This window comes from Oncorhynchus tshawytscha, linkage group LG02 (genome assembly GCF_018296145.1).
Source record: "Oncorhynchus tshawytscha isolate Ot180627B linkage group LG02, Otsh_v2.0, whole genome shotgun sequence".
Taxonomy (NCBI): domain Eukaryota; kingdom Metazoa; phylum Chordata; class Actinopteri; order Salmoniformes; family Salmonidae; genus Oncorhynchus; species Oncorhynchus tshawytscha.
The window spans coordinates 20,522,496-20,541,584 of record NC_056430.1 but is presented as its reverse complement, the minus strand read 5'-3'; the positions used below and the strand labels follow the sequence as shown (position 1 = coordinate 20,541,584).

The window sequence follows — 19,089 nt, the reverse complement described above, 5'->3', positions numbered from 1 at the left end:
TCAAAATAAATCTAAGAGTCTCTGGGGTATCCATCGAGGGCTTGAATCTGCAGAGGGATAGGACATTTCACGCAGGAGATTTGTAATTCTCGGGCAAAATCTTGATCAATGAAGTAATCTGCGGCCCCGGAGTCCACGAAGGCTTGAATCTGGTGCTGACTGTGGAGGGTTGCGGGTAGTAACAGACGGTGACTGGGTAGCCGGGAGGTAACTCTACAGCTTGTCAGAACCATGACAATCCTGGCATTCACTAAACCCAGATTCGTCCATCGGACTGCCAGATGGTAAAGCGTGATTTACTTCTCCAGAGTCTAATGGTGGCGAGCTTTACACCACTCCAGCCGACTCTGGCATTGCGCATGGGGATCTTAGGCTTGTGTGCTACTGCTTGGCAACGAAAACCCATTTCATTAAACTCCTGAACAAACAGTTCTTGTGCTGACGTTGCTTCCAGAGGCAGTTTGGAACTTAGTAGTGAGTGTTGCAACCAAGGACAAACCATTTTAACGCTCCGCGTGCTTCAGCACTCGGCAGTCCCGTTCTGTGAGCTTGTGTGGCATACCACGTCACGGCTGAGCCGTTCTTGCTCCTCGATGTTTCCACTTCACAATAACCGCACTTACAGTTGACTGGGGTAGCTTTAGCAGGACAGAAAGGTGACGATCTGACTTGTTGGAAAGGTGGCATCCTATGATGGTGCTACGTTGAACGTCACCGAGCTCTCCAGTAAGGCCATTCTACTGCCAATGTTCATCTATGCAGATTGCATGGCTGTGTGCTCGATTTTATACACCTGTCAGCAACAGGTGTGTCTGAAAAAGCCAAATCCACTCATTTGAAGGTGTGTCCACATAGTTTTGTATATACTGTATAGTGTACTTTATAAAGAAAGGTACAGATTTGGCATATCATGAACTAAAGCATGTGGTCTCTACTGAGGGGAGGAGTTGTTGGCATTATCTCATGTTGTTCCTCCATCAACGTTGATAATCCTCATAATGAGATTTAGCCACACTGATCTGAGAGGATCTTAAAACGATTCAAACACAGAACAGACTTCTCTACTGGTCAATCTGAGAATTGAGGGGAAATATTGTAGAAACACCAATGTTCTAAATGTGAATAATTCATTGACTAAGAATGATTTGCTGACTCAGCAAAAGTGTGTATGATCCCCATAATGTACATGCACCACTAAAATGCTTATTTTCACAATGTATTCCTGTGCATTAGTACCTTGACTACAGTGTAAATAGAGTAATACTCTCAAATATTCCACATTCATTCAACTTGATCTTGCCAGACATCCTCAAATCTGCCAGCCAAAACTATGAGCCCTAGGAGAGAACTAAGTAGGATGCAAGGGAGTTGGGCTTACTGCAATATTCCTTATTGACAGCAGAGAGCATTATATCAACACACTGTAAAATGTTCAATCCAAAAATAGGCTTATAATATTGATATACCAACTCAGTGGTCTCCACTGTACACTTTGAATAAGTGTTTTAAATGCACTACAGTGTCCTCAGACATTGATGGACATCGAATACTGACATGTATCACAGATGATCTGGCTGGTCATGATAGTTCCATCCTATGGACATTCTCTCAGATACTGGTGGTGGACTGCAGTATTTCCACTAGGGCCAGGACAGCATCAATTGATTTATCAAATCACCATCCCATCTCCTATGGGCTCCACACAGTTGCTTCTGCATTTCAAATTGTCACTGCTAAAGAAAGATATGTTGCAGCTATTTATCTATTCAGTTCTAATGCACAAAGGAACCTCTATCTGATCAAAATGGCCCTTTGGTGTGTGCTGTTTGGTGCTATGTTGCATAGAATTAGGAATTAGAATACTAAAATGGACATAAAATGTCTTATGACAGTAAAGGTCAGCCATTTTGGTCAGGGAGTTGGTAAACCATGGTCAGCCAGTGTGCTGTGATAAGATTTAATTAAATCAAATCAAATACTTGTCACATGCTCCATATACAGCAGCTGTAGACCTTACCGTGAAATGCTTACTTACAAGCCCTTAACCAACAATGCAGTTCAAGAAATAGAGTTAAGAAAATATTTACGAAACAAATAAGTTTTTTTTTAAAGTAACACAATAAAATAACAATAACAAGGCTATATACAGGGGGTACCGGTACTGAGTCAAAGTGCGGGGGTACATGTAGGTAGGGGTAAAGTGACTATGCATAGATAATAAACAGCTAGTAGCAGCAGTGTAATAACAAAGGAAGGGGGTCAATGTAAATAGTCCAGGTGGCCATTTGATTAATTGTTCAGCAGTCTTATGGCTTGGGGGTAGAAGCTGTTAAGGAGCCTTTTGGACCTAGACTTGGTGCTCCGGTACCGCTTGCCATGTAGAAGCAAAGAGAATAGTCTAGGACTTGGGTGACTGGAGTCTTTGACAATTTCTTTGGCCTTCCTCTGACACTGCCTAGTATATAGGTCCTGGGTGGCAGGAAGCTTGGCCCCAGTGATGTATTGGGCTGTACGCACTACCCTCTGTAGCGCCTTACGGTCGGATGCCGAGCAGTTGCCATACCAGGCAGTGATGCAACTAGTTTGGATGCTTTCGATGGTGCAAGCTGGATAACATTTTGAGGATCTGGGGACCAATGCCAAATCTTTTCAGTTTCCTGAGGGGGAAAAGGCGTTGTCATGCCCTCTTCACGACTTTCTTGGTGTGTTTGGACCATGATAGTTTGTTGGTGATGTGGACACCAAGGAACTTGAAACTCTCAACCTCCTCCACTACAGCCCCGTCAATGTGAATGGGGGCGTGATCGGCCCTCCTTTTCCTGTAGTCCACGATCATCTCTTTTGTCTTGCTTAAGTTGAGGGAGAGGTTGTTGTCCTGGCACCACACTACCAGGTCTCTGACCTCCTCCCTATAGGCTGTCTCGTTGTTGTCGGTGATCAAGCCTACCACCGTTGTGTCGTCAGCAAACTTAATGGTGTTGGAGTCGTGCTTGACCACACAGTCGTGGGTGAACAGGGAGTACAGGAGGGGACTAAACATGCACCCCTGAGGGGCCACCGTGTTGAAGATCAGCATGGCAGATGTTTTGTTGCCTACCCTTACCACCTGGGGTAGGCCAGTCAGGAAGAGGGAGGTGTTTAGTCCCAGGGTCCTTAGTTTAGTGATGAGCTTTGTGGGCACTATGGTGTAGAACGCTGAGCTGTAGTCAATGAAAGCATTCTCACATAGGTATTCCTTTTGTCCAGGTAGGAAAGGGCAGTGTGGAGTGCGATTGAGATTGCATCATCTGTGGATCTTTTGGGGCGTTTATGCGAATTGGAGTGGGTTTAGGGTTTCCGGGATGATGGCGTTGATGTGACCCACGACCAGCCTTTCAAAGCACTTCATGGCTACCGACTTGAGTGCTCATTTAGGCAGGTTACCTTCGCTTTCTTGGGCACCTGGACTTGAAACAGATATTGTGTAAAACAATTAATTTTAAGATTATGCTACCCCGGGACCTCTCCAAATACTACTGCTGGACCATCGAGAGCGTCCTGACCGGTTCCATCATGGCCTGGTACGGGAATTGCTCCGTCCACAACCACAAGGACCTCCAGCGGGTTATGAAGATCGCCCAGTACATCACTGGGACCGTGCTCCCACCCATCCAGGACATCTACTCGAAATGGTACCTGAGGGAGGCCTGCAGAATTATCAAGGACCCCAGCCACGAGCAGTTCAATTGCTTACCATCGGGCAGACGGTATCGGAGCTTGAGGTCTGATAACAGGCTCAGAGACTGTTTCTATCTACAAACCATCAGACTGCTGAACACTTCAACTGGACTGAAAACCTGCTCTTATTCTCTGCACCTTAGCACACATTCACTCACTCACGCACACACCCACACTCATGCTACACACACATTACGTCTGCTGCTACCAGACTCTTTTTATGATTTCTAAATACTGCACAATTTAAACACTTGCCCCCCCCCCTTTTCACAAAAACATGTAAGTATTGGATTATAAATTGTGTGTGTATTCCTGCATTCTATTCTACTAAGCAATTTTACTTTATGTTCATATTCTTCTTTGATTGTTTGTTATTGTTGTTGCACTATCAAGAAGGAACCTGTGTAACGGCTCTCGTTGGTGGTAGGAAGAGTAGACCAAAGCACAGCGTGAAAGGGTTTATGATTCCATTATTCAAAAAACACTCAAACAAAATAACAAAAGCAAAAACGAAAGTGCACAGTTCTATCAGGCTAAGACACTAAACAGAAAACAAGATCCCTCAACCAAATGGTGGGAAAAAGGGCTGCCCAAGTATGATCCCCAATCAGAGACAACGATAGACAGCTGCTTCTGACTGGGAACCACACCCGGCCGAAAACAAAGAAACAGAAGACATAGAATTTCCCACCAGAGTCACTCCCTGACCTAACCAAACAGAGAATAATAAGGATCTCTAAGGTCAGGGCGTGACAACCTGTAAGTAAGCACTTTATTGGACTGTGTATACCATGTATCCCGTACATAAGATTAATTCAACTTGAAACTTGATCTGCACAGTATGTTTATTAGCTAGCAATCAATTGGAATGATTCCAATAATTTCTCAAATTAACTGACAAAATCACAACATTCCATACAAAAAATGCAGTCAATCGACAGCCACTGGCTGAAATCGGTTGATGATAAGACTTAGACAAGTTGTAAATGCAATAAATACTGATATTATACTCAAATCACCCAGATATTATAAACTGGGTGGTTCGAGCCCTTCGAAAGCCTTGGTATATCAGACTGCATACCACAGGTATGACAAAACATTTATTTTTACTGTTCTAATTATGTTGGCAACAAGTTTATAATAGCAATAATGCACCTCGTGTCACGCCCTGGTCGAAGTATTTTGTGTTTATCTTCATTTATTTGGTCAGGCCAGGGTGTGGCATGGGTTTTTGTATGTGGTGTGTATGTATTGGGATTGTAGCTTAGTGGGGTGTTCTAGTTAAGTCTATGGCTGTCTGAAGTGGTTCTCAATCAGAGGCAGGTGTTTATCGTTGTCTCTGATTGGGAACCATATTTAGGCAGCCATATTCTTTGAGTGTTTTGTGGGTGATTGTCCTTAGTGTCCTTGTTCCTGGCTCTGTGTTAGTTTACACAAGTATAGGCTGTTTCGGTTTTTGTTACGTTCTTTGTTTTGTAGTGTTTATAATTGATTTGTGTTTTACGTTTGTTTATTAAACATGGATCGAAATCTACACGCTGCATTTTGATCCGACTCTCCTTCACCACAAGAGAACCGTTACACCTCGGGTTTGTGGTCTATAGCCATTATACCATGGCTAAGGGCTGTATCCAGGCACAAACATTGAGACGTTTATGGTTTGTTTACATATATGTATTAGAGGCTAGTTATACAGAAAATGTGTATAACACCTGTATAAACTGTATTTATAATTATACAACCAGTGTTGTAAAGTACTTAAATCAAAAATACTTTAAAGTACTACTTAAGTATTTTTTTTGGGTATCTGTACTTTACTTTACTATTTATAATGTTGAGGACTTTTACTTTTACTTCACTACATTCCTAAAGAAAATTATGTACTTTTTATTCCATACATTTTCCCCGACACTCACTACATTTTGAATGGCTATCATAACAGGAAAATTGTTAAAACCATGCACTTATCAAGAGAACACCCCTGGTCATCCCTATTGCTTCTGATCTGGCAGACTCACTAAACACAAATGCTTCCTTTGTAAATTATGTCTGAGCGTTGGAGTGTGCCTCTGGCTATCCTTAAAAAAAATGTCAAAAGAAAATTGTGCCATCTTGTTTTCTTAATATTGGTAATTTGAAATTATTTAGAATTTTACTTTTCATACTTAAGTATATTTAATCAATTACATTTACTTTTGATACTTTATATTTTAAACAATTGTTTAAAACTTTTACTCAAGTAGTGTTTTACCTGGTGACTTTCACTCTTACTTGAGTAATTTTCTATTAAGGTATCTTTACTTTTACTCAAGTATGACATTTGGGTACTTTTTCCTCTACTGAATAGGACAATATTTTAGGTTAATAATTATATTACACAATTTCTGATAGTCGTATATATGTATGCATGTTTTGGAGAAACTACGTGGGACCACTGAACGCGTGGGACGGAGAGCACGTTTTGAGGAGGGGGGGCTAAAAGTGGCCAACTGCTTTTTCCCACCCATTTAAAAAGACACGCGCATGCTCACTTACTTACAATTTGGACTTAGTCTGTTACACAACTGTTTCTTTCTTCATTCTGCTCGCATCAGCTCGTCGGCGGTTTCCTCCAACACGTTTCACACTTTGCTTTTAACAGATTAATAATTGAAAATGAGTGGAGATCATTCCCACAACGATAGCCAGGTAACATTTGTAATCGTTTGCCGTGTCATTGCGAATGAGCTTTGTAGGACATTAAACTCGCTTGCTTTTTTATTTGCCTCAGCAGCCAGGCTACACTAACGTTAGCTAGCTAGGTAACTTGGCTAACTAGCCAATCAACAGTGAATATAATTGCAACAAATGTGACAGAAATAAGTGTTTTGTCATTCTTTCAATATTGTGTTTTTCAGATAATAAAAAGTAAAGTCCATTCAACTAAACTTTGTGGCTAACTAAGGATGGCAAAGGCACTGTGCGCTAGCTCGTTAGCCATTTTATCAGACTGGTCTCAATTGCCAACCATCAGCAGGGTTGCTAGCTAGTCGTTAGCCAGCGAGCTAGCCAACAAGTTCAAAGTTATCCAGCTAGCAAGCCATCAATCAAGGAACATGGCTAGTTAACCAATCTTTGTTTTACAATTTGCAGATAGACTCCGGCTCTCGGGTCAATGGTAAGTGTAACGTTAATGTGTAAAACAACTGTCACAATGATTGTCTCCTTCAAATTCTGACGTGTCCACACTGTAGTTAGCTAGCTATCTGCTAACATGGGCTAGTTCGCTAGCCAGACAAGTAGCTAGTTTAGCAAAGGGCAGAAATGGCGTCCAGAGACTAAGTCCTCTGCCTCACTCACAAGCGCCTATTGTTCAAATGGGTGGCTCTTTAATAGCTTTTAAACATTTTATAATCTCGATCTGATCACAAATTCTTAAAGAACTAGAGGTGTTTTATTGGTATACTAAATTAGATTTGTTGTTGGCCGGCTTAAAATGCCACATTCCGAGTCTAAAAGTAAGGGTTTGGGGGTTGAGAACTTAGTCTCTGCGCCATTTTCTTTTTTCTGTATAGCGGTCTGACTAGGAAACATAGCTGAAGTGCAGATGGCTGTGATATGGAGGGGAAACACGCAGGACCGTTTGCATCAAGACACGATTTCCAGCGGCGGAGGAAGTAAAATCATCCGATGGCCCCGTTTGGCTTTTAAATAATATTTTATCGTCTTATCCGAATGTATTATGGATAATTATGTATCATATAGAAGTTAATTTGCATTAACTAGTTGTGGACTCAAGTCCAATGCGGGATTTTATAACATCCCTGACAGGATTGCGGTGCAAGTTTGACAATGCACATTGACTTCCACTACTAACAATTTTTGATGACTTAATTCATTGATTTGATAGCTTTGTTGGCATGGAATAAACCACATGGCCACTGAGGCCTAACAAGTTGAACCCCCAGCAGTGGTATTTCACAAGTATGAATTACCTTTTTTTTTTTTAAGGTTTCAGAAGCTACTGCATGCTTCCCCTCACCACTAAGTACACATTTTTTGTGAAAGATTATTTCTGAACAATTTCAAAAAGGGTCATTTCGATTCATGTTTATTTCTCATATGACAGTGTATTTCTTACGGACAAGGACTCCACTCCAAGCCCTTGGGACAACATGGTTGGCACCCTCAAAATCCTACAGCTTTAGACAAACTATTCATCTTTCCAGATTAGTTTTGTGTGAATCTGTTTTGAAGTCCAGGTAGGGATTGGGATTTTAACATGCAAAGAAGTGATTGCTGTCCCAATTCAAATATAAAGTTGTCAGAACACTGCATTGAATGCATTTTCTACTGTGGCACATCTCAGAACAGCCTTTCCTGCATCAAACAATTCCCTCACAGCTATTTTTAAATGAATACTAGGCCTATATCATATTTGGTTTGTGGTTTTGGTTCTCACCATCACATAGTGGGCTCCTGAAATGGTTGTGTGTCTGTTGGTAGAACACTGCACTTGACATGCCATAGTTGTGGGTTCGATTCCCATGGTGGGGCAGTATGGAAATGTGTGCACTCACTAAGTTGCTCTGAATAAGAGCGTCTGCTGAATGAAAAATGTAAATGTAGTGTGAGCTGTCCATTGTTGGTCAGAGCAGCCTATGTCAAGCACAAAACCTGATACCTTGTTAGAACATGGAATACAGGGGTCCAATGGAGACTCAGGGGTTAAGAGTTGTCCCTGTATACAAGACATGTTTATTTCTTGTTTTGTCTTCTGCAGTAGTGGAGCATGGGGCCCTGAAGTGAAAACAGCCAGTCACTGATTTGCTCTTATTTGTTAGATTTAAGATCTACAAGAAAAGCTGTAATGATGTACCCACTACCTACATCATTACACGGTATATAGGCAAACATCTGTCCAAGCTCTGCAGGGGCTTGCCCCAAAGAATCCTCAGACTAGTTTGTTTATAAATACCATGATACAAATTGTTTAGATTTTATTTCATGGCTCTGAAGACCTATAGCCCACATTCCTACTGCAGTCCCTAACTAATAGAATCTACGGGTGCCAACATGTTAATTTAATCTTGCATCTGTGTCCTTTGGTTTCAAATGCATTTATTGCCTGCCATAGGTGATGTCAGATCATGAGGAAGAGGAAATCTGTTTATTGGTGTGTCGGCCAGTAGCTTGCTGTGGGGCATAGAGCCGTGTGACTGAGTCCCTTATTTTAAAGCCTCACACCTTTCAAAATATGCCTAGATTGCAGTAGGAGAAAGTAATTTGGCTGTCAACTTTTGTTTGACTGTGTGAAGTACCTGTGTTGTATATGTATCAACTAAGGAGAGAAGATTTGCATTCATTTAGCTACTATTGCTGCTTGTAGGGGGTTGGTTAAGTGAAAGCAGATGGACTAGCCTGTTAGCGCTTGCTCCCTCTTTTCATCCATGTTGATATTGTTTCCGAGTAAAAATGAACCACAACTGTCAATGGGCACTAGGAGGTGCTGTCTTACCATGTATGGCACATCCTCTCATGGCCCTAAGTCTGACCTGAATTTTTTTTAAACTTAATTTGTGAAGGGTGTTCTGTTAAGTTTTTGGTCTGTCATGAACAAGGTCCCCAAATCCAAATGTGCCTGAAGTTGAATGGAGATGGTCCTATTCTATGTAACCTCTACCAACCAGTAATGTATTCTGGCTGACACGGATGCACATACAATCCAATCCGACTGTCAGTATTCAGATTCACGCCCAGGTGTTGGATGAGTGTTCTGGCCTAGCACTTCCTGAGCCAAGAGGCACTCTTATCTAGTCAGACATTACAACACTGTCAAATCTTCCCATGTCTTTTTGTGCACATATTTGTATTTTGCATAACGTTTTTTTTCCTCACATTGCCTGTTGTATTCTTTTTACTAACCTTTTAGTTTTACCATGGAAACTTGTCTGAACTTGTTTTGTGTGTTTCTTAAGCATAGACTGGAGTATTGTTTACTTATTGTTCCTGGTGCGGTAGATGTCTTTTGTGTTTAGTATTAGCTGTTTTCACCTGCTGGGTGTAGAGAAGGGTTGAAGAAAAGTGGATATATTTACAGAATGTTTCTGTAGCCTAAATGTTTCCTATTCCTTTGGCAATGGTCATTTAGCCTTTCCGTCAGTCCGCATTTGAATAACTTTCTTATTTTGCAGATTCTCATAAGCATAAAGATAAGTACAAGGATAAAGAACACAAACACAAGGACCACAAGAAGGACAGGGAGCGTGATAAATCAAAATATGGCAACAGGTATGACTCTCCAGTCTTTTTAAGCAGGGTCACATAGGTGAAACTTAGTGCGTCACTAGGGCAGTAATTGACACCCACACATTTGCTTTGTTGAGCTCTTTAACGTAGCTGTTTGTTTGATGATTTGTCTGATAAGCAGGGTGTGTATGAATGGGCGTAGGACCAGCCAGAGACTCCTCACTGTTTTATTGCTATAGTATATCCTCAAATATACACTCTTAGTTGATTTCCTTATTGGTATGTTCAATCTGATGCTGATGTAATCTGTGAAATTCCAGTGACCATAAGGAGTTCTCGGAAAAGAAACATAGAGAAAAGGACCGAATAAAGCACGAAGATGTCAGCACAGACAGACACAAGGACAAACACAAGGAAAAAGACCACCGGAAGGATGAGGTGTGCTAATTATCCAACGGAGAGGGATGCATCGCTGCCATTTTGGTTTAGATGTGCCAATCAGTTTGTCAAATATTTGTCCAGTCTCTTTCTCAGTGAAAAACTGAATTTATAGCTCTTAACATTTCAAAAGATGCATGTTTTAACTCTTCGTTGTCATCTTGCAGATCAAGCCGAAGAAGGAAAAAGAGAATGGCTTTGCCAGGTATGTTTGGTTTCTATTGTTCATTTGACATTTGTGCTTCTTACAGATGCTGGTTACATATCTAGGGCCCTATAAAATCAGTGATTGTATTATTTATTTATATTATTTATTTTGAATTTTTTTGTGTGCAGAAGTTTAATGTTTTTCCCCAAATATAGTTTTTTTTCTCCAGTTTTTGGTCTCAATCACACTTAAACAACATGGGATGTTCTATTTTAAGTCCATAACCATGCTTAAACCACATCTGGAGACCACTTTTGAGGTCTGGAAAAAGCCAAGAAATGTATGTTTTTGGATGCAGTTATCCTTTAAGTGCCAGAGATGGTTAGCAATGTTTCTGTAGCGTTTATGTGATTCCAGAGTTTGCTAAATAAATTGCTCCTTGATTGATGCAAGTAATCACGATATCATTCTGCCAGTTATAGACATAGGCTACTTTGTATTTAACACTTAATTAATTGAGAAGGTTTTTGAGAGCCTTTCATCTCGACCAGCAGGTTATTATTAGCATCATTGCTATCGTCTACACAGTGTAGATATGTGCATGGGGGCATTCCTGTGCCGTTGCAGGAAAATACTAATCAGATTTTGTTCATGTGCTATGATTAACTTGGGCAAATTAATGCATTTTCTATAGTTCAATATATTAAGATTTCCTGCTAATTTCAATACATTTTTGAATATTGTTAAATTCCGTTATGTCTACATTCCGTGTGCGTTTTCCACAACAGATTTTATAGGACCCTACATATTTGATTTCAAATGCACAATGAATGTAAATGTTTGAATTCTATCACCAGCCCTCATCGCATTAAGACGGAGCCGGACAATGATCACTTCTACCACTCTCCCAAGTCCCTGAAAAGACAGCGTGACAATGACGAGTGAGTAGATCTGTACTTAACCCTGTCAACAGGCCCATTTCTTCCTTAGTCTTTGGCCCTGTTACATTTGTATGATAAAAATGTTGGCTGTAGTTCCCATGTTTAGACCAACCCCATCTGGTTTTTCCTCGTTCGGTTGGGCAATGACAATGTTTGGTCATTGTTGGCTTTGCAAGAACCACACAGCTGCCTTTCGGTATGACTATGTAGTTTGGTGTAGAGAAGACCAAGATAGTTGTTGAATCTACCATTAGTCAGGCCTCTTTATAAGGTGTTTATTTTTATTTTTTAGAACTGAATTCAAGCCCAAAAAAATTAAAATTGAAAATGACAGAGTGGACAAGAAAACAAAGAAGAGGAAACAAGATGAGGTACGTGGAAATCTTTGGATTTCATATTGGATATATTTCAGTGATCCGTTGCGAGTAAGGAGACTCATGCATTCTTTGTTTCTTGTAAAGGACATCAAGCCCAAAAAGACACAAAAAAACAAGAAAGGGGAAGTTGCTGACGGGAAAAAGAAAGCAAAGAAGGAGCCTGAGGAGAAGTGGAAATGGTGAGTGTCATAGTTGCCCTCCAGCTGTGTTGCTGCACAGAGCTTTTGTGAAGGCACGCTGACTGCCTCGTTATGGAATGCTCATTATGGTGATGGATAAAATGTGGATGTTTTTTGTATCTCTGTTGGACAAAGGATTTAGTTTGTGCATCAACCATCACTTCACGTTGTTGTACCCTGTTGGACTACAGGTGGGAAGAGGAGAGGGCAACTGACGGTTCCAAATGGAGGTTTCTGGAACATAAAGGCCCAGTCATGGCAGCACCGTACGAACCTCTTCCCAGCAAAGTCCGATTTTTCTATGATGGTAATATTAATACTCAAGTGCTGTTATTTCTATGACACTTGGTCCATTTATGAGTGGGCTTTGCTGAGTGGAAGTGGAGGGTTTGGCTGGTTGAACAAGTCTCTGCTGAAATCCCTCTGTAGGGAAGCAGATGAAGCTCGGCCCAGAGGCTGAGGAGGTGGCCACCTTCTTTGCCAAAATGCTGGACCATGAGTACACTACCAAGGATGCCTTCCGGAAAAACTTCTTCAAAGACTGGAGAAAGGTAGTGAATGTTTAAGGCTGTATACCTGGAGTTTGCAATTGCGTTACTTAGATGTCTTTCATATTTTTTAGAAATGGTGATTTGGAACAGTAATTCCATACACACATGATCATGACTTGTCTACCTCTGTTCCCTCCTACAGGAAATGACCTCGGAGGAGAAGTCTAAGATTACAGACCTGAAGAAGTGTAACTTCAATGAAATGGGGGAATACTTCAAGGCTCAGTCTGAGGCCAGAAAGGCCATGACTAAAGATGATAAACTGGTGAGCAAGAACAATACTTGGTGCTTTTTCTTACATTTAAAAAATAAATAAAATGTATAACCCCGTTCAGACCACGACTGTCCAGTGAAGTTCTACATGAGGCAGTGGAGTAATAATACCTGGAATCTTCAGGCTGATCCAGAGTTCCAACAACTGTACCCAGATCTAACTAGTTTGTCTCTGGTTCTCTGCTTCTTGTAGAAAATCAAAGTGGAGAACGAACGCCTCCTACAGGAGTATGGCTTCTGCATCATGGACAACCACAAGGAGCGCATTGCTAACTTTCGCATTGAGCCCCCGGGCCTGTTCCGTGGCCGAGGAGACCACCCCAAGATGGGCATGCTGAAACGCCGCATCCGCCCTGAGGACATCATCATAAACTGCAGCAAGTGAGTGACAGGGTCCTGGGTAGGGGTGCAATGGTTACATGTATTCGTACCAAACCGCTTGGTATGGGGTCCTCAATCCGGGCCGCACTGTGAACCTAAATGAATACATAAAATATAACACCAGGCTATATGGCTATGCCTACTCTGCGTTGTATGCCTCTTGGGTAAAGCTGAGAACATTTCAGGCTATTCTGTTAAAACGACTAGAGCCTATGCTCCCATTGTAATCAGAATTCTAGTCTTAATTGGCACGTTTTGTAAGGCGCAGCTGGGAACTAGTTCTGTACGATGGCGAGTGGTGGCGTCCATAAACTGGGAGTCTCAGTCATTTAAATCTCCAGTTTGGGAACATTTTGGCTTCCCAGTAGATTACGAGAGTACCCTATGCAGCTGCCAACACCTCAAACATGCTGACATATTTACGCCAACCTCACCCCAGTATTCCTACCACCGGAGCAAGACGGAAACGCAATAAAACACAACTTAGTATTCGCTCTGCATTCAAGCAGCCCTTCGAGCGTTGGGCCAGTAACCGGAAGGTATCCACCTTTCCCTTTCCACAGTTGATTACAAACAGTGGGTGAACCATTAAACTCATAGTCCTGGGTGCAGGTGGCAATATGAACATAATGAAAGAAAAGGCTTACAAAATGTTCTACAGCGCTTTCCCCTTCTCTTGATTATATTAACCGATGGACTGCTTGTTTGGACCAGATTAGTGTGTGTATGTCTGGATACTTGCTCTGACTCAGCCACTCTATTCTTTCTCTCTCGCACAGGGACTCCAAGCACCCCAAGCCTCCCCCTGGTACCAAATGGAAGGAGTTGCGTCATGACAACAAGGTGACCTGGCTGGTGTCGTGGACAGAGAACATCCAAGGCTCTATCAAGTATATCATGCTGAATCCCAGTTCAAGAATCAAGGCAGGTTCATCTTTATTATGGCTCATTGTGGTTGCAGTGAAGGTGGGAGCGAGTGACGTCTTGTATTGTTAGCTTTTAATGAAGTCTCTAGAGACGACAAAAGTCTGCAATCCTATTCAACATTTCTCAATTCATTTTTTAATTTTTTTTATCCCGTTTCTCGCCAATTTTGAAGTATCCGATCGCTGCAACTCCCGCGCGGACTCAAGAGGCGAAGGTCGAGAGCCATGCGTCCTCTAACCCAACCAGGCCACACTGCTTCTTGACACAATGTCCACTTAACACAGAAGCCAGCCACACCAATGTGTTGTTGGAAAAACATTGGCAACTGTTTCATCGTTCACTGCGCCACAGGAGCCGCTAGAGAGTGATGGGGCGAAAACATCCCTGCCGGCCAAACCCTCCCCTAACCCAGGCGACGCTGGGCCAATTGTGCGTCACCCCACGGGTATCCCGGTCGCGGCCGGCTGGGACAGAGCCTCGACTCGAACCCCGAATCTCTAGTGGCACAGCTAGCACTACAATGCAGTCCTTTAGACCACTGCGCCACTCGGGAGACCCAACCTTTCTCAATTCTGACCTGTTTGTTGACTTTTTTTTTTTTTTTTTTTTCATATTTGTTCATTGTTGTGTCCCCTGTCTCTTCCCCCTGGTTGCTGTAATGGTGGTGTGTGTTGATCTGCAGGGAGAGAAGGACTGGCAGAAGTATGAGACAGCCCGAAATCTGAAGAAGTGTGTGGATCGGTTAAGGAACCAGTACCGCGAGGACTGGAAGTCCAAAGAGATGAGGATCCGACAGAGAGCCGTGGCACTCTACTTCATCGATAAGGTGAGATTGTTGTCCCCTGTCTCTTCCCCCTGGTTGCTGTAATGGTGGTGTGTGTTGATCTGACTGTGAGACAGCCCGAAATCTGAAGAAGTGTGTGGATCGGTAGGAACCAGTACCGCGAGACTGAAGTCCTCCGACAGAGAGCACTCTACTTCATCGATAAGGTGAGACTGCTGCCACACACGCGCACACACACGCACAGCTCCAAGTTTGGTTGTAACATGTTCCCTGTGGTGTTGTGCACCAGCTGGCTCTGAGAGCAGGTAATGAGAAGGAGGAAGGGGAGTCTGCGGACACAGTGGGCTGCTGCTCCCTCCGAGTGGAACACATCAACCTGTACCCCGAGAAGGACGGCCAGGAGTTTGTGGTGGAGTTTGACTTCCTGGGTAAAGACTCCATCCGCTACTACAACAAAGTCCCTGTGGAGAAGAGGGTAAGGCCTTGAAGAATTGACATTTGGTTCACCAGAACATTCCTGTGCTTTTTCCCTCGAGTTGAACTACAATGGTTTCCAGATTACTCTCACTTCAGAGAAACTCTCACCTTGTTATTCTTATGAGTTGTAAATATTCTGTCCTCCTCTTCTTAGGTATTCAAGAACCTGCAGCTGTTCATGGAAAACAAGCAGCCAGAGGATGACCTCTTTGACCGGCTCAATGTAAGAACAAAAAAATACTTTCAATATACGTTACTTGTGAGTTGCAGTGTATTAGTCATGTCACTGGACCTTGTGAGGGAAAATGAGTACCCTGTTTGACGTGTGGGAATTGGATATCCTCTTGTAATTCTGTGTCTCTTGCCATCAGTCATATTTAATGGTGGCATTCCTCTCTGTCCTCCATTTCTCCAGACCTCCATTCTGAACAAGCACCTTCAGGAGCTGATGGACGGGCTGACGGCCAAAGTGTTTCGTACCTACAACGCCTCCATCACTCTGCAGCAGCAGCTGAAGGAGCTCACCAGCCGTAAGTCCCCACGGTCCTGAAGCCCCACCCAGAGACAGAGGGTCTAAGAATGCACAACCTACCCAAAGCACATTTATCTCATATTCTGGTTTGGTATGACCAGAGGTGCTGTTGTAGATAGTTGTGTGCTGGTGGTCACTTGTAATACCGTGTAAAGGCTATAGCAAGAGTCATAGTAATGTCCATTTTCTCCCCTACTTGTAGCGGATGAGAACCTTCCAGCCAAGATCCTGTCATACAACAGGGCCAACAGAGCTGTGGCCATCCTGTGTAACCATCAGAGGGCACCGCCCAAGACCTTTGAGAAGTCCATGCAGAACCTCCAGACTAAAGTGAGTCACGGGGAGGACACACGGCCAGTCGACCTGACAGAGGAGATGGCTCTTTGCTGATGGGAGAAAAGGAAACAAAATACTATTGCTATGATTTGGGATTTTGTTTGTGGTTTATTTGTGACTTGTTTTTAGAGTTATGTTTGGATGCATACTCTTTGTTATTTTGGGAATACTTGGCTCGGTAATGTCATTTTTTAATAGCTGCATAGTAAGAATCCAGCTATACTTGGTCTTAGTTTCAAGATTATTGACATTGAAAATATTTCTACCAGATTGACGCAAAGAAGGACCAGCTATCTGACGCAAAGAGGGATGTGAAGAGCGCCAAGGCTGACCTCAAAGTACGGAGAGACGAGAAGTCCAAAAAGTATGTGGATATGATTGGCTTGTTGAGGCATCCATTGGTACTTGTATGCTGGGATGTAGAAGTAGCTGATTCTTTCCCTTACTCCCCCAGAGCTGTGGAGACCAAGAAGAAGGCTGTGGAGAGGCTAGAAGAGCAGCTGATGAAGCTAGAGGTGCAGGCAACGGACCGCGAGGAGAACAAGCAGATTGCTCTGGGCACCTCCAAACTCAACTACTTGGATCCACGCATCTCTGTGGCCTGGTGAGACATGACCACAAACTTGTTGACAGTCATGCACAACATCTTGCTTTCTCCATTGCTTGTCCCTTGGCCCACACACTCAGTTGCTCAGGATATGTGGCACATGTCTTTTGATTAGTTAAAAGTAGTGAGTGAGTTGGTTTTAGTTTCGAGTGTCTAAACTCCTAGAGGGTTTATCATTCTAATATCCTCCTGCTGTCTCCTAGGTGCAAGAAGTGGGGTATCCCTATCGAGAAGATATACAACAAAACTCAGCGTGAAAAGTTTGCCTGGGCTATCGACATGGCAGAGGATGACTATGAATTTTAAATCCTGTTTGCGGTTTTATAATTGTGATTTCTATTGTAATTTTATTGGATACTTGTTTTTAGCTTAACCGATTATACAGAATGGCCAGCCTGACAAGGAAATTATAGAATGAGTGTACACTCAACAAGCATGGTGAGGTTGAATGTCAGGGGTCAGGACGTATAGGCCATTACAGATGAGCTGGAGGGAGGGGGGACGAGGTGGGTTAGTCTGAGGTCTGGTCGGATGTCAGATTCAAGGGCAGAACTATACCCATACCCAAAGGTGACGCGGTAACCTCTGATTGGATGAGAACCAGTGGATTGCCTTTTTTGCCTTTTGGCTCTCTTCCTCTTCAGCCACATGCACGACTTAAAGGTGTCTGAACTTTGAACTCTGGGGTCCTATTGCTACTGTATTCAACAAAAAATGACTGCTTTGTGTATTAGATTTTATTATTTTTTTGTTCACTCGGTCTGTATTTTTAGCCCTCCCATGTATTATTAATGGATTCTATATTTTAATAGAGAACAGTTAAATCAAATGAAATCCTGAAGTACACCCATGCGCCTTTGAGGAAATTAAATGTGACCTCCTAGGTATGAGTTGTAGGGGGGATAAAGACCATGAAAGCTGTGTTTTGGTGAGTGATGTTTTAAACTGGACTATGTTGATTGTGTACCATAAAGAGGATGCGTTGATGCGGAAGGGGGAAAATGCTATACACCCATGTCAATATTTACATAAGCAGGCAGGATGTGATTTAATTGTTTTACAGTATATCAGGGACTGATTTTCAATGTGAACCAATCATTTAATTTTTCTCCCCTTGCATTGCCAGCATCCTCTGGATCTTTCTGCATAGTCTATCTGGTTTTAACTTTATAATTTGTAATGATTGTTTGAGTGGAAAACAACTCCCTTATCTGTTACTTGAAAAAAAAAAGCTATTTTAAAATTTAGTTAATTGAAAATATTTTTTTCTTCCAGAAGGGTATGTGAGGGATATCAATTTTGCCAAAAAAAATACCAATCTGTTACAGTTTAGGCAGTTATTTTTTAAATTGTGTTAAAGACTGAGGATGAAGAACATTAACAGGAGTTTCAATGTGAATTTTATTCCACTCTAGTGTCAGAGGAAAGTTGGTGTTTAGCTCAACTTCCTTTTCCTGTTTTTCAACCTCTTCTGTCATAGCCTCCAATCATGTTCTTGTTTTATGCTCATTGTAGGTTAAATAAATAAAACCCCTCAACTCCACACTTGGGGTCTATTTTGTGTTATTGCTGCACTTGACTGAGGCCTTGCACCAAAGGGATAGTTTTTTTTTTCTTGTCAAATTTCCTCCACTAAAGTTGGATCTGTCATTGGTATGTTCAGCCTGCTTAGTCACTTTTCAACATTTCTCTTGAATGTGTTCTGTGGTTATGTTTCAGGAGGGTTCCTGTGTTCCCAAAACCCAGTGTAATAAGTAGCTCAAGTAGCTCAACAACCCAGGAAGCACCACTGCCTGTTGATTTAGACCAGTCGCTATGAGGGATTTAGCAGGGTTTGGCGCAGGCCTGGCTCTCATGTTTGGAGTTCTTTAACACCCTTGGATCTCTTTATCAATCCTTGACATCTGACAGACTGCTGTGTGCAGGATGACCGAGACCAGTTGAGTGCAGACGTCAAGGCCCGTACAAGTGCTACGTAAGATTTATTATAAACGGTGGTTTGAGCACTGAATGCTGATTGGCTGACAGCCGTGGTATATCAGACCGTATACCATGGGTATGACTTTTTTTTTTTACTGCTAATGACATTGGTAACCAATTAATAATGGCCTTATGGCACCTCTGAGGTTTGTGGTATATGGCCAGTATACCACGGCTAAGGGCTGTATCCGGGCACTGCGTGTTGCGTCGTGC

At 42.4% G+C, this 19,089-nt stretch overlaps 1 protein-coding gene across 2 annotated transcripts; it reads left to right on the top strand.

Annotated features, from left to right (window-relative positions):
- Positions 1–6,254: 6,254 nt before the first annotated feature.
- top1l (DNA topoisomerase I, like) lies at positions 6,255–18,439 on the top strand. Of its 2 annotated transcripts, XM_024381337.2 has the most exons (22): positions 6,340–6,405; positions 6,850–6,874; positions 7,272–7,373; positions 9,891–9,987; positions 10,266–10,383; positions 10,551–10,588; positions 11,389–11,472; positions 11,765–11,843; positions 11,934–12,028; positions 12,220–12,335; positions 12,458–12,579; positions 12,722–12,844; positions 13,046–13,233; positions 14,013–14,157; positions 14,843–14,986; positions 15,234–15,419; positions 15,576–15,644; positions 15,837–15,951; positions 16,156–16,283; positions 16,559–16,653; positions 16,744–16,893; positions 17,100–18,439. In XM_024381337.2, the coding sequence occupies exons 3-22, from the start codon at positions 7,304–7,306 to the stop codon at positions 17,200–17,202; spliced, it is 2,265 nt and encodes a 754-aa protein (XP_024237105.1). In that variant the 5' UTR covers positions 6,340–6,405; positions 6,850–6,874; positions 7,272–7,303; the 3' UTR covers positions 17,203–18,439. The 2 variants fall into 2 exon arrangements, with proteins under 2 accessions (XP_024237109.1, XP_024237105.1); XM_024381341.2 differs by lacking the exon at positions 7,272–7,373 and having other exon boundaries at positions 6,255–6,405.
- Positions 18,440–19,089: the final 650 nt, after the last annotated feature.